The sequence below is a fragment of the Cornus florida genome, unplaced genomic scaffold, assembly GCF_030987335.1.
Source record: "Cornus florida cultivar Cherokee Brave unplaced genomic scaffold, ASM3098733v1 CherokeeBrave_3.0.0_Hap2_Chr03, whole genome shotgun sequence".
In the NCBI taxonomy this organism is placed as follows: domain Eukaryota; kingdom Viridiplantae; phylum Streptophyta; class Magnoliopsida; order Cornales; family Cornaceae; genus Cornus; species Cornus florida.
In genome coordinates this window covers 36,493,377-36,509,771 of record NW_026775573.1, presented here as the reverse complement: position 1 = coordinate 36,509,771, position 16,395 = coordinate 36,493,377, and the positions used below count along the sequence as shown (strand labels likewise).

Here is a 16,395-nt window from a genome sequence, read left to right as displayed (position 1 = left end):
TAACCATGGAGGTCTTGACAGTTGGATTTTACTAAGTTTTATCAGTTGAGGATTTTATATTAGTATTTTTTTCAGCTCTTGTTATTTATTCTTATTTCCTCTTGTATTCTGTGTTCGTTGTAAAATATTAATTGTTTGATATCCCTCGGGTTTGGGCCTGGGCCTGATCAACCCGTGTCTCGGATCCGAGGGGTATCACAAGAAGGAACTTGTGTTTGTTGTTTTACATTTGCTATGATGTATTTGGTGAGCTTAAAGAGCTTGTTTGGTCCTATCAGGGTTGCCTAGGACAGGGGGAGTGTATGTATACACTTGTTAAGCTAGTGTGTGAGTAGAGTATGTGAAAACTAGTGTCTACTTCTGTGACAAGGGTGTGTGCAGAGAGTGAGACAGCTGAGTGTGTAACAGCTTGCTTGCAACTAGTGGATATTGAATTGGCATTGGCCAAGAACTAAGGTTTTCCCTGATTAAGAGGGTTTCCTTGTAAATTGTGTTGCAGTGTTTATTGCTTGCTGTTTTCATTGTTATTTAACTATTCAAGGAAGAAGGTTTTGACCAATTCACCCCCCTTCCTTTTGGTCTAACAGTTATATATATATAATTGAATGAGAAATAACTTGTTTGGAAAGAGAAGTACAAGGAAGGTGTGTTCTGTTCTTATCATAACCTTCATCGTTGTGGGTTATATATATATATATATAACCCACAACGATGAAGGTTATGATAAGAACAGAACACACCTTCCTTGTACTTCTCTTTCCAACCAAGTTATTACACAAAATTATATTTATGAAAGTTCTCCATCTCCATGCGACTGGGACAATCTTGAAACTCTAATTTGATCCCCTTTCTTTCTGTTTAATTTTTTTTTTTTTTTTGTACGATCTTAATTTTGAATTAGTAGTTTACAATTTGACTCCTAAAACCTCATGATTAATATTTTCAGAGAGAGATATTAGTAAATTTTTAGAGAGACAAAAAGTAATTTCAAAGAGATGGAGCACAAGAAATTTAGACACAAATCCTAGAGGGAGAGAAAGTACGTGAAATAATAGATATGTTAATTTTTAAAGAGAGAGAAAAGTTAAAGAGAATTTTATAGAGAGATAGAGAAGAGAGAATTTCGAACCCAAATAGTAAAGAGAGAAGGTGAAGAGAATTTCAGAGAGTAGAGAGAGAAAGTGAAGATAATTTCAGACCTAAATCTTAAAGAGAAAATAAAGAGAATGATAGATAAAGAGAGATTGGTAAACTTAGAGAGAAAAAAATAATAAGAATTTTAGAGAGAGATATTTAATATTGAGCCTTTTACCACTTGGACAACACTGCCGAACCTAACTTAAAGTTTTGCAATAACTTAAAGTTACCACCTATCACGTTTTTTTTTTTTTTTTTTTTTTTTTTTTTTTTGAAAGGTCAATTTAAATTTTATATAATAAAACATAATTACAGGCTAGTAAGCAGTTAGCCCAAGCTAACTATAAATACAGGGCCAAAGGCCCAACCCAAAGCCTAAGAAAATAAATCCAATAAAGGAGTTCAAATACATGGTCGTTCCAGCCTACAGAGCTTCGGTGATCATGGCGATGAAGCCTCCATTCCTTAATCCCTGTCCTTGTGATCTAGTGGTTTTGCTGGTGAATGAACAATAAACTCAGGGAGTTCCCATTCAGACACAATTCTTCTAGCATTATGTGAATCAGAGATTGGGAATGAGAGCAATTTGGTTCAACTTCTAAGGTGAGATGCATGATTGGGTTGGCAGAGATGTATTTATGTGATACCCCTCAATTCTAGAGCCACGGGTGATCAAGTCTGAGCATAGATCCGAGGGACATTAAACAATTAAAGTCTGTAATCGAACACATAATACAAAATGAATTAAAAATAAATAAATAAATAAGTGAAAAGAAACTAAATAATAAATCCTTAAATTCTCCAAATGAAAAATCCAAAACCTCCGATATCATTACAACTCAGGAATCCATATAGTAGGGCTGCAAATGAGTCGAGCTGAGCCAAGCCGAGCTTTACCTTGCTCGGGCTCAGCACGCCACTGCCAAGAGAGTGCTCGGGCTCGGCTCAGGCTAGGCTTGGGCTCAAACGAGCCTAGTAAAACAAGGCTCAGGCTTGGCTCACTAGCATTTCGGCGAGCTCGGGCTCGGCTCGGCTCGCCTTGCCTTCAAACCCCACCCGAAAAAAATTTGAAAAAACTAAAAGGCAAATAGATCTACATAGTTCTGTGTTCAAAGATGGAAGAACATTATTGCTTCTCTTTCACTAACTTTTATCCACTGATCATCTTCCTCTGATCCCCCAACACGAAAATGGGATTGCGATGTTGAGATCTGTTAGAGACCATCGTCGACGAGCTAGAAAAGAATGGATGTTGTTTTGAAATTTGAAAAGGATTAGAGTATAGATGTTGCAAGATCTATTGCGGCTGCTTATAATTAAGTTTTCATCAGATTTCAGAGGTCTATTGGAGACGGCCGCTGGTGAGCAAGAAAGAAAAAGCAATGTTACGATGAAATGATTAGGGTGAATGTTGCGAGGTTTGTTTGTGGCTGGATATGATCAGCTTTCATCATAAATAGAGTGAACTTGATCAGGCTAATCCAATGGTTGATAAGAAGACATGTATGACATGAAGTTTGGCTAATGAAGTTTGGGCTGGATTTATATTAAAATGGGCTAAACAATTGTATATAAAATTAACAAAGTTGGGTCTTTTACTAAATGAGCCTGTTCACGAGCCTAACGAGCTGAGCTCAGCATTGTTCAAGCTTGGGTCGTTTACGTAACGAGCTTAAAAAATGTGTTCAAGCTCGACTTGTTTACTTCACGAACGAGCCCGAGTCGAGCTTTTAACGAGTTGAGCCCGAGCTGTTCATTCATGAACAGCTCGGTTTATTTGCAGCCCTACCATCTAGTGGACCCCCTAATAATATCCCAACTGAAATAACTGAAATGAAATGTAATCCAAAACTAAAACATAAAGAGAATCATGCGTAAAATCGAAAGAATGATGTGAACTGTCTCTGTTCAGTAGGAACAAGCTCTATGTCTGAAACTAACGAACACCTGAAAAAATAATAGTGGATCAGGCCCACGAACAAGTTCTTTCTATGACAACCCAAACAGAGACCATAGAAACTACACATCTATAAATAAACCATGCAACAACTACATAGTCCATAAATACATATACACACAAAAAGAACCTCACTAGACTATAGGGTTGCCTCAACCTGAATAGTAGGCAACTTACAAAAGGCACATATAATGGGCATGAGTACCTAGACCTACCAGGACACACAACTACACTATATCTAGCTACACATCCCTAGTAATATATGCACCATAACTACTGATCCTGAGACTCAAGCTCATATCATGGCACATACCTATATATATAACATCCATCTTATCCAATATAAAGTAAACCATGATGTATCATCCAACTTGTTCACTTGACCTGACACGAATATAAGTAGGACTTAACATTTTATTTAATCCATTCCCTGATACAAAATTAAGTATGACTTAACTGATAAGTTAATCTGTCCCTAGAATGCGATCATCCCATACTGGTGCACTACATCCAGACAATCCAATAATTGATGTAACGAATAAAGTAATGCATCAAATAATCCAGAAATTAACATAATAACAGAATATCATGCTATCACAAAATAGGAATGACTTATAATTTCTTTAAGCTTCCTACATCATATATCCCACACAAACTGAATCTTAAACATGTTGATATTTTATTTCACAGTCAAGTAAGCATTCTCCAAATACAATTCATACTGGACATTTAATCTCAATTGCTAAAACAAATTAAAAAGATTAAATCCATTCATTCTTTAAAACAATAAAATAGCTTGCATCGTTATGATCATGTCTATTTAAAATTTATTTAAACTCATACCTAGTCCCTATTTAATGTTTGGGACCCCTCAAAATCAATTAAGGACAATTTACACGATATTTATGAAAACTCCTAGGTAAGGCTCGAGCTTTTATCCTAATAACTTGAGTTTTTTATCCGTGGCTCGAGCTTTCTATCAATAGCTCGAGCTTTGCATCCAAGGCTCATGCTTTTCACCTATGGCTTGAGCTTTTCTTTTAAGGCTCAAGTTTTTTGTCCATGGCTCAAGCTTTTTATCCAAGGCTCGAGCACTGTAACAGTGGATCGAGCAACAAAAATCCTATTGTAAATCCGTTCTTCACTGTTTAAGGGTTCTAAGGCATGTTTCTAAGTCCCATCAACACATAAGCATGAAATTGCATCATTATAACATGTAGAAATCCACAAAGAAATCAAATCTAACTCATGAATTTATCAATTCAAATAACAAGAATAACTATGAACATAATTTATAAAACCTATGTTCTAGATCAATTAAATTATAAATTTCAGTTTTAATTGTTCTTTAAATAACTCAAAATTATACTAGAGATAAATAGTTCACAGATCAAAGGGAGAAGAGTAGAACAAGAACTTGCCTTTAGGGATTTTATGAAAACCCTAACCTCCTTCTTCCTCTTTCTCTTCCTTCTTCTTCCTTCTTTCTCTCTCTCTATATAAAATATTACGTGATATTTCTAGCCCCATTTTACAAACCTATAGTTATATATTTATAGGCTAAATAATAACCCTACTCCTCTCGGTCGACACATTTTCAAAAAAAAGTCAATGAATAGTACTAAGTACTAAAATATCAAGTTTTAAAAAAAATGGCATAAACCAAAAAAATGAACTTTAAGCGGGATTTCTGGGACCAAGACGATATTTTCTGAAAAAACATGAAGAAAAAACCCCCTTTAAAATCACATTTTCTAAGTGACCATGTCAAGACTGGAATTTATTTTTTAAAAAAAATTTCCAAAATGCCCTTAAACCAGATTGTGCAGAAAAGTGTCAAAATAAATCCATAGAGTACTCACTTTGTACAATATGACTCTAAGCTTAACAACGATCATGCACATAAACGTAAACAATGATTTTGGGTGCGCGGGAATGGTCTGCATTTCCCGAAAATGGCCGATGCAAAATACGACCCCCCGACAGCCAAAAATGACTAAAATGAACTAGAAAAGGGAAATTTGAAAACCAAAATTAACCAATGATTTCAAATTACTGTTTGGCCCTTGGCCACACTTCATACATAATTAATGAGACCCTATGAGAGAATAAAAATGGAATTTTCACACCTAATGCAAACATGGTGAATCAATGACTTCTCATTTTTCAATATTTCCATAATAATTCATGAAGTCAAAAGTTACATAGGATACAAAATAATAGTCATTGGCCTCCGGCCTCATCTCATACATATAAAATACATTGTAAAAGGTTGACTTACGTACACGTTACATATATAGAATCAAAGATACAAGTTTTGACATATAAAGCTACAAGAAAAGCATTTCATGTTAACATTTGCATGAAATAGAAACTTTAAGTCTACAAGTCATCCAAAGAATTATGTGCATCCCAAACCAAGTCTTGTTGCCTAAAACAGGTCACATTCAACGAGGGGTGAGTATCATGTAGTACTCGTAGGGAATGAGCATGCATAGACCTAACATTTTACAATATTATCACCTTTAGGTGAAACAAGTATTAGGGGTCATGCCACCTAACATCTATATCAAGAATGAGACTCAAGGATCACCCTAAATTACTTTAAAGCATTTCTAATAAAAACCACAATATTTATGCAAGTAAAAAATATAAGAACATAGAGTGTAACGCAATAGAACATAGCTATCCAAAATTGTCAAATTGTAACCTAGAATGCGTTAATAACCGAAATGGTTCATGCCACCGAGAATCTAAGTCAAGATACTTATGTAGGATCAATCCATATAACACGAAAATGTTCTAAATCATCAAGGAATGTAACACTTGAAATTTGAAGGATGAAATCAATGACACGAAATTGTTATTAAGTCTTCAAGGAATGGACACTTGAAACTTAAGGATGAAATCAATAGCATGAAAAGATTTTTAAGTCTTCAAGGAATGGACACTTGAAACTTAAGGATGAAATCAAAGACATGAAAATGTTCTTAAGTCTTCAAGGAATGGACACTTGAAACTTAAGGATGAAATCAATGACACGAAAAGATTCTTAACTCTTCAAGGAATGGGCACTTGAAACTTAAGGATGAAATCATTGACACGAAAATTTTCTTAAGTCTTCAAGGAATGGACACTTGAAACTTAAGGATGAAATCAATGACACAAAAAGATTCTTAAGTCTTCAAGGAATGGACACTTAAAACTTAAGAAAGAAATCAAACAATATGGATACTCGGATATCTGCCGGATTAAAATCATACTCATTGTAGGGAGCTCTCTATCTCCCATACTAGAACCATGTCCTAGCTATGTCAATTCTTGGTTGATATCCCAAGTTCCAAAATCAACAAGTTGTGAAAATTAAGATATAATATATATATTCAATGCACTTAGCCAAGTACTATGCACAATAATTCATAGAGGTCACATAAGGTATGCCCTAGGCATTCAAGCTACGATGGCATATTAAATGTCATATAAGTAAATGTGTATGCTAACAAGTCAAATCATAACTTTAACTCATAGAATACTATCATGTGATCATATAGCAAGTTCTAATTTATAAATTTTGTAAGAATTTAATATCAAAGCATAATTAACTCGGTGGGAGCATAAAAGGGAATTTAATCAACTCAAAGGATTAAATTCTTAAGACTACAAGACAACTCTAAATTTTCTACGAACAAGATATGTTAAAGGTCATCTCAAGGACTAATTTAATATTAAGTTCATTCCATACAAGATACAATCATGTGAATTAAATTCCATACAAAGGAAATAATTAAATATAAGTCTCAAAACTTATTCGATTATTCTCTATTTGATACACATGAAAGAACTTGTCAAGGTAATCAAGAATATTAAGTTAGAAACTTAATCAAGTCCATGGAACCATTGAATAGATTTTTAATTAATTCACTTAATTAAAATCTCTAGATTTTGAAACTCATCCAAATGCCCTCAATTTAAAATATGTTATTAAACATGTCAAGACTTAATTTAATAATATAACACAAGTGAATTCCATGCAAGATACGACCATGAGTATTAAACCTTAATACAAGAAAATAATTAAATGAAAGGTTTCAAAACCTAATCAAATATTCTCGATTTAATATATATGAAAGTATATGGCATGCTCATCAACAATATTAAGTCGGAAATCCAATGAAGTGAATAGTACACTTGGAATAAAATTAATTAATGTAATTAATTAATTATTACTAGATTTTAAAACGTCTCCGAATACTCTCAAATTCACATATGTTAAAGAGTATGCTAGGACTTAATTTAATATCACATTACATGTTGATTCCATGCTAGTTACAATCATATGAATTAAATTTTCATTCAAGAAAATAATTAAATAAAAGTTTTAATATTTATTCAAATGCTCCCAATTTAATATATGTCAATGAACATATCAATGTCTAATTTAATGTCATGCCACAATCTTATTCCAAGCTATAAGCAACCATGAGAATTGATGAGCACTGAAAAGTGTGCATTTAAACCCCTTAAGTTTAGGTATTCTAGGACCTTTATTTATCTTACTTTCCCGTTTTAGACAAATTTCATGTTATTTCCCTTTTTAGGCACTTATCCCAAAAATAAGATAATTCAGTCAAATTAGAGCTAATTCAGCCAAATTAGAGCATAAAAGATGCAAATCTCAAGCTAAATAGAAGAATGAAGCAAAGTGGTGAAAATCTGCAAATTTTGATTGATCAGGAATATTTTCGATCGATCTCACATTGATCGATCAAGCCATTTCAAGATGGATCCAAGCCTTTGTCCTTATCCAAAAGAATTCACCATCTTCAATCGATCCAACTTTTCTTAGATCGATCGAACTTCTTTGATCTTATCCCCACCTACCACTTTTGTCTTTATCCAAAAATATCCCAAAAATATCTCAGATTTGTCTTTATTCTAAAAGGCGCCGCCAAGGATGGATCAATCTCACCAATATTGGATCGAACTCACCAAAGTTCGATCAATCTCATTTGAACTCTATCAATCGAACCTCCTCAAGTCCGAATTAAAACAGAGTCCAGCTCATTAAAAGTTTGCTCATGGTGCAATCATTGAAGGGACCTTAGTGCATGAGTCCAGACCAATGGGTGTGACCCTTGAGCCTCCTATATAAGGATTTGGAGCCATTTAAGAGCATAGAATATAATTCATCAACATTCATTGATCTTCATATCATATCATCATCTATCTTGGAGAGGAAGTTAGAGCTTAGAGAGACATATACTTTCTTGGGAGTTCTTCCATTCATCTAGGGTTTCCAACCAAGGAAAAGAGCATTTTTACCATGAAGATAGCCCTTGAGGGTTGGATGACTACATTAATGAGTGGCTAAACATGTTCTTGGGGCTAGAGCTAGCCCTAAGCATATCTTCTAAACCTTAATGCTTTGTATTTTGAAGGGATTTTTGTTGTAATGTTGTCTTGACACTTGATTTATATATGAATCTTAATTATACAATGATTTGTGTGGTTTAATATTTCCTATTGATCATTTCATTATATCCATATGTCTATGTATGTTAGAATAGATGTTCATGTATTTATCTCTTGGTTTTGTGATGTTGATACATGTCTATGTGTATTGATACTATGAATCTAGAGATTGTTAAGGCATAGTGCTTAATAGAATACTCTTGTGATTTATTTGATGGTTCATGCTCATTTCTTGATGCATTGTGCCTCTTACTTAGCTTAATTAGTTTAATTTTTATGTTCCTAGCTTAGTTACAGTGTAGTTGCCTTAGTTTCTTAGATGGGAGGACAATCCATGCTTGTTGTTTGATGTTCCATATTTATGAATCCAAGTATTTTTATTCTCTAACTTGTTAGTGTGTTGATTGTGAACTTAAAAGAAGGATTAATGGCTTAGTTTGATATATTATGCTATTCACTAGGTTGTCTAGACAATGTATGCTTAATGAGTCAATCTATGTTTGTTGATTCAATTAATCACACCTCTTTGTATTGCAACACATGTTTACCCTTTATTTATTACACATTGAATGTCTAGAATGGTGATATTTAGTTGTAACATCTAGATCCCAAGAACTCTCTCTCTTGTTCTCTACCCTTTTATTTACTTTAATTGCTTAGTATTACATTCATTTACATTGTAGTTTAATCAACTAATCAAACAACCTTTTGATCAATCGATCTACTAACCCTATATATTGTTTCCATTGCAAATACGCCCACAATCCCTCGGGACGATCCCTACTCACCCTAGCTATATTTAGTAGTTAGAGTCAGTAGTGGCATTTTATAAATTTAAAACTTGGCCACACTATTTGCATAAATTTGGAGTGTTGCGAGGACCCACCACCAAGTTTTTGGCACTGTTGCCAGGGATTGAATTGGCAATGCCGTATTTCTTTGGAAACAAATAGGAATTAGTACTCTTTTGATCGTGTTTTTACTTTACTTTATTTTTGTTACTTATTGTGTTTATTCTTATTTGGCAAAGTCAAGCGAAGGAGAATTGAAAAGTAAGGAGTAAAAAAAGTCAAGCAAAGGAGAATTGAAAAGTAAGGAGTTAAGCTAAGCATAAAAGGGCTAAAATCTAAAAATTTGCAAAGCATAGCAAGGCTTGGAAATTCAAAGTTAAATTGAAGTGCTTAAGGACCCTTGTGAAATGTTTCTAACTCAATCTCTAGTTAAATCGTTGGCCCGCGTGGTGGCAAATTTTTAAATTCTTAGATAAATCGTGAGCCCGCGTATAGGCAATTTATTTTTTCTTTGCATAATTGTTCAAACATGGGAGTATGGGACCAATGTATGTGGAGAATGTTTGTTGATTGATTTGTTGTGGGGGCGAAGTGATTGCTATTTACTTGTTATTTTTTTTGATAGTGTATGCATGGTCATAGGTCATTAAATCCTACTCTTGTCCTTCCTAATTTGCATCTTGAATCGGTTATTCGTAATCCAAGGGGAAGAGGTAGTTCTCATCACTCCATTTCATCAATGGAGGAGCAACATGACGACCATGTGGAGGACCTTGGTCACATAGACCAACAAGGCATCCTCCACCCTAATGTGCATCATGACAACATCCAAGTACAATTAGGCATGCCTAAACCATTCATCCTACCACAACAACAAGGCCAAATTTCATTAGAAATACTTCGGCCAATTTTTACTCCACATCCTCCCATGGTTCAAGTTAATCAAGGTGTTTATGTAGCACCACCAATTGTGAATCCCCCTCTTCCTTTAAGAGACCATTATGTGCCTAATGAATACAATGCACCTACATGCATTCAATTGCCTCCATTTAGAGCACATTACTATGAGATTAAACCACAAACCATTCAAATGCTTCGTAACTATCATGGATTTCCATGTGAAGAACCTTACAAGCATTTGGATGAGTTTCTTGAAGTGTGTTCCACCGTGAAATACACGGACATGCTAGAAGAAGTTTTAAGACTCAAACTTTTTCCTTTTACCCTTAAAGACAAAGCAAAATATTGGTTCAACAATTTTATACCTATTTCGATAACTTCTTGGGCAAAAATGCAATAAGAATTCTTGAAAAAGTACTATCCGGTATCAAAGACCAATGCTAAAAGGACTTCCATTCGTGAATTTTCTTAAAGGGATGGGGAAATGTTTCATGAGGCATGGGAAAGGTTTGATGATTTGCTTAGGAAGTGCCCACATCATGACATACCTAAGTAGCAACTAGTTTAATATTTCTTTAAAAGTTTACCGGATAATCACAAGGGTATGGTTGATGCATCTATGGGTGGTTCTTATCTTGACAAGCATGAAAATAACGTTTGGCAATTGTATGAAAGCATAAGTGAGAATTCAATGCATAGATCTCTATCTTCTAAAAATGGTAGAAATCTAGGTGGAAGGAAGAATGTTGGCTTATATCAAGTTGACAATTCCAATGACATAGCCGCCGAAATGAAATCCTTATCTCAAAGGTTTAATCAATTTTTGATCAACCAAACTTCGGCGAATCAAATGTCTTCCTCCCCTAACCATTCTCATCGTAACTCTAATGAATCATGCATGACTTGTTCTAGTGTTTTACATTCTACTTCCAATTGTCCCCATGGACATATGCCAAGTGAAAACCATGAACAAGTCAATGCTACATTTGTTAACCAAGGGAATAATCCCTATGGTACTCATTACAATTCGAGTTGGAGAAACCATCCAAACTTCTCTTGTAAAAGCCAAGGGGAAGACTTAAACCCTCCCTAAGGTGGTTTTCAAGGCAAGTATGTTCCGCCTCCAATGCAAGGCTAAACTTCCCAAGGTTTTAGATCATCATTTCAATCATATGGTAATCAATTTTCAAATTCTCATTTTCCTAATCAATCATCTTATTCTCAAGGAAATTCTAGGAGTCCCGCTTTTGAGGAGAAAGTGTTGACCACTCTAGGCACTCTAGAGGCGAACGCTCAATTGCTTCATTCTCATTCTCAATCCATTGCTAAGCTAGAAACTCAAGTCGGGCAAATAGCTAGTACTTTAAATGCTAGAGAGAAAGGGAAGATGCCTTTGACTACACCACCAAAGCAACAACGTGTTGTGGAGACTCATTCCTCATCGGAAGGTCACACAATTGAACACGTCAATGCGGTGACAACTTTGAAAAGTGAAAAGGTTATTGATAATCAAGTAGGTATTTCCAACGAAGAGAGTGAGCCGGTGCAACCAAAAGTTGACACCCATCCCATTTCACATTTTATTCCTCCTTCATTGCATGTGCATGATCATCTTATTGAGAAAGTTATGAAAAATGATTTGAAAGATGAATTGAACAATGATTTGAAAAATGATGTGAAATAGTCTTATGTTAAAAATGCTTCAAAGAAAGTTTTTGAGCTAAAGGCTCCATTTCCGGATGCCTTGAAAGGGTCCATTTCTATTGATAAGCAAAAGACAATGACCAATAAAATTATTGAAGTGTTTAGGCAAGTGAAGATTAATCTTCCAATTTTGAATGCAATTAAGCAAATTCCATCTTATGCCAAGTTCTTAAAAGATCTTTGCACCCAAAAGAAGAAGAACAAGAGCCAAACACCAAGGAAAGTGGTCTTGACCGAGCAAGTAAGCTCCATTTTGCAACATAACACTCTCCTAAAGTTTAAGGACCCCGGTTCACCTACTACATCTTGCATCATTGGTGACCATGTCATTAATCGGGCTCTTCTAAACTTAAGAGCAAGTGTTAATCTTCTTCCATACTCGATATATGTTAAATTGGGCTTAGGAGACTTAAAACCGACGTCGGTAGTTTGCAACTTGCCGACCGATCAATCAAAAAGCCCCGGGGTATCATTAAGGATGTTTTGATTAAGATTGATAAGTTCTTCTTCCCCGTTGATTTCGCTGTCACTGACACGGAACCAGTCCCAAATCCCAAGAATCAAATTCCCATTATCCTTGGCCGTCCTTTCTTGGCAACCGCGAATGCCAACATAAATTGTAGGATAGGGATAATGAAAATCTCATTTGGGTATATGAAAGTGAAGTTGAACATTTTTAATCCAACCCCGAATTCAATGGATAATCATGAAGAAGTGTGTGTTGTGGAAAAGTGTCTCGACAATGAATGTGATAAAGTTGAGTCCTTGCTTGGAAGTGGAATTTTCAAAAGTCTATCTTCAAACTTGAATTTAAGAAATGTTGTTTCGAAACCTTGTGTTGAAAGGGCATGGAAGCCCAAGAGTTGCCTTGATGAAAGACCGCCAATTCCTTTTGATCCAAATCCAACAAGTTCTTTAAAGAACCATTTGTTGGGTGGGATTCAAAAATCTATTCACCCCGTCAAGGAGGGGATGCATAATAAGATATTTGACCTGGGATAAAAGAGCCCAACGTCTTGCTAGAGACGTTAAAGACTAGTGCAATTCGTAGGGTTTACAACCCTATTCCTCCCTCATTTCTATTTTACCTTTCATTTCTTGCGTCGTCTAGATAAATTTTAGATTCATACACATGGCTAGGAACTGTGATTGAGGTTACATGCACTTTTAATTTCAAAATAGGCATTTTGTGCCTGTTCGATCGATCTCAAAAGATGTTTGATCAATCGAACCTCCATTCCTGCATCCAATCAGCTCTCTGTTCTATCGTGCGGAGATTTCCTGCATAAATCATCTCTCTATGTATTATGCGAAGTTATTTTTCAATTGATCTGAAATTTCAAGATCGATCCAATTTCCTCTTGGATCGATCTTCAGTTCCAACACTTAGAAAAAATTTTGAACCCAAGAAAATCAGCTCTCTATGCATCGTTCGAACTTGTCTGTTGGTTTTGACTTGTTTGATCGATCGAAGTCGCTTTCAGATCGATCTTAGATTGATCGATCTGTGTCCTTTGTTGACTTTGACTTTGACTACATTTTGATTTTTAAATTTCAAAATTGTTTTAAAAAAATAATAATAAAAAAAAATTCAAAATCAAAAATATATTTTCAAAAATACAAAAAAAATATATTTTTAATGTTATTTTATTTTACTTTATTTTCAAAAATTCCAAAAAGATTTTAATTTTAATTTTAATTTTTACTTTTATTTTATTCTAAAATTTTCAAAATTCAAAAAATATTTTTCTTTTATTTTATTGCATTTTATTTTCTTTTACTTTATTTCTCGAAATTCAAAAATAATTTTAATTTCAATTTTCAAAATCTCAAAAAATTTCAAAAATACTGTGTTGTTTTGTGGGATTCAATCGATCTTATCTCTTTCAGATCGATCTTTGTTCGATCGATCCTATTTCTTAGTGATCGATCGAACGTGTCGGAGACAGTTTTTAAAAATAGAAGCTAAGGGTCATTTGGATCGATTCAAAGATCGATCTCAGACCCCAACTTCTTCCTTTCGCTGTTCATCGTCTCTCCCATCTCCGGCGAACCTCCGGCGATCTTCATCGAGCTTCCAAACTCTCTCCCTCATTTCCCAATCTTCCTTCTCTCTCGACCTTCACTTTTCTCCACCCGATTTGGTAAGTTTAAGTTTTATTTTTGGATTTCGAGCTTTAATCTTGAGTGATACCCATGTTTCCATGTTAGATCTAAGCTTCAATATTAATTTCTTTCCTTTTTTGAAGCTTTGAGCATGTGTATATAGATATATATATATATATCTATATATTTTGATTCCGAATTCGATTTTGGGGTTCACGTGCCTATATAAGTGACCATTGTTGAGTTGTTAATGTGTGAGAGGGACCCACAAGCTTGCTTGGGTGCCCCCCGTGTCATCCACGTCACAGATTTGTGACTTTTCAAATTTCTCACAGCAGTTTGATCGATCGAATTTTTCTCTAATCGATCAGAGAAAGATTGATCTCAATTAGTCTTGATCGATCCAACTTAGATCGATCTTATATTTTCCTGATCGATCGAACATCACAGATTTGCATATACACCTCACACACCATCTTTTGTGTTCTATGCTATCTTATTTATGCCCAATGCCTGTGTTTTCCACATTGGATGCATTCCATACTTATACTGTTTTAGCATGTTTCACTTAGTCACTATTTATTTGGCTGTGTCATCACTTGCATAGATTCATGTACTCATTCTGAGTTGTCTATCTTATTTAACATACATGTTTCTATATAATGTGCTTTAATTCTTTATTATCTGTTACTAACTCTAGTTGCAAGTGTTTCTTTTCTTTTTGTACGCCATGGCTAGGGTAAAGATTGTCGCCAACTGGCAGTATGTACGCCAAGTTCGACAGCGTGTAGAGGACCCAGAGGAGTAGATGGGACCTTCTCATGTTCAGGACCCAGCTCAAGAGCCAGCTACAGCTCAGTCCTCATTAGCCGACACCAGACCACAGTCTTCGGCTTCTGTATCATCTTCTTTAGATGAGGCTGAGCATGCACCACCTTCTTCACCACTACCAGCATCGCCAAGCCAGATCAGAGACAGGCCTCGCAGGAGATATAGGCACCTTTAAGTGGCGCACGAGTCGGTATTCGACATTGCCTTCTTTTCCCGGTCAGTTCTGACCCGGGTGGCATTTGATAACATTGATCGGTGGGGCATATCAGCTATTTTTGCCCTAGTTACTTATCCAGTTTACCCGAGGCTCGTCTAAGTGTTCTTCCAGAACCTTCGGCTGGCCTCGAGTAACCTATCGGAGCTACGGACCACTATCGATGGCCACCCCATCAGCATCACTGTTGAGACACTGGCCATATCATTACGATGCCCGCATATCTGCCCTCCCGGCCTTTAGCATCTTGTTCTCAGGCAGCCATCTGATGCAGACATGGCCGTTGCTCTAACCGGCCACTATAGCGGTGGTGAGACATTCGCCACTCGGACTTATCTGCCTGATGATCTTTGGTTATTTGATTCGATTATCTTCCGGAACGTATTTATGGCGGGCCATAAGATCCAGCGGCGTTCAAACTTTCTAGCTGCTCTTTATGTCTTCTATACCAGGCATTGGTTCTCTATTCCGGAACTTATCTGGAGTGTCATGATCAGATTTTATGCAAGCTTCATTAGCAAGGCCAAGCCTAAGTGGGCCACTTTCCTCCCCTTTGGACATCTTATTACACAGATCCTTCGGGACCAGCACTATCCCTTTCACCCGGAGGAACATACTGAGTCAGGGGCTTACCACTATAGCAAGAAGGATTGGAATAAGAGCTATAATGCTTTTATTAGGAGCTTAGAGTAGGAGGCTATCTTAGCAGCTGAGGAGGCTGCAGAGGAGGAGGCAGCAACAGCAGAGCATGATCCAGCAGACCCACTGGCGGCTGCGGACGTGCATATAGATATTGATTTAGAGTGAGAGCCTCCAGTAGAGTCCCCACATCACTCTCCGGTAGGGTCGCCATTACACTCTTAGGAGCAGGGTCAGGATATACCTCCAGTTCAAGATACAGTTATCCCTGACGCTCCAGTTCTGACACCTAGCCTAGGAGAGCGTATACAGACCTTGGAGGACGCAGTTGTCTCTTTTCGGTTAGATGCGGCCTCTCTCAGCACTGATGTGGCATCTCTCTGCTCAGACGCCATGGCTGCACTGTAGGATTTATCCAGAGATATCCGGGGATCACGCCCCGCTCGCCCGACCTCCTCTACCTAATCTCTCTATCTCTTTACTCTCATCATTTTATATATCTATGATACATTACTGTTATGATATTTTTGCGGCCAGTCTGTTGGCCATGATACTGTGATGTGCTGTATATTATTTCTTATTTTCTATGCATGATATTTTTGGATGTCTAGATTTTATATTGATACATTTATCTGTGATTGACT

At 36.0% G+C, this 16,395-nt stretch overlaps 1 protein-coding gene and 1 pseudogene across 1 annotated transcript in view; both read right to left on the bottom strand.

Annotated features, from left to right (window-relative positions):
• The window catches only part of LOC132301447 (uncharacterized), a 57,959-nt gene extending 43,903 nt beyond the window's left edge, over positions 1–14,056 (bottom strand). The window contains exon 1 of the mRNA XM_059798696.1: positions 13,967–14,056. Coding sequence (XP_059654679.1) covers positions 13,967–14,056 — 90 coding nt within the window. The remainder of the gene's footprint in view (positions 1–13,966) is intronic.
• Positions 10,706–10,803, bottom strand: LOC132302081 (small nucleolar RNA R71; annotated as a pseudogene).
• Positions 14,057–16,395: the final 2,339 nt, after the last annotated feature.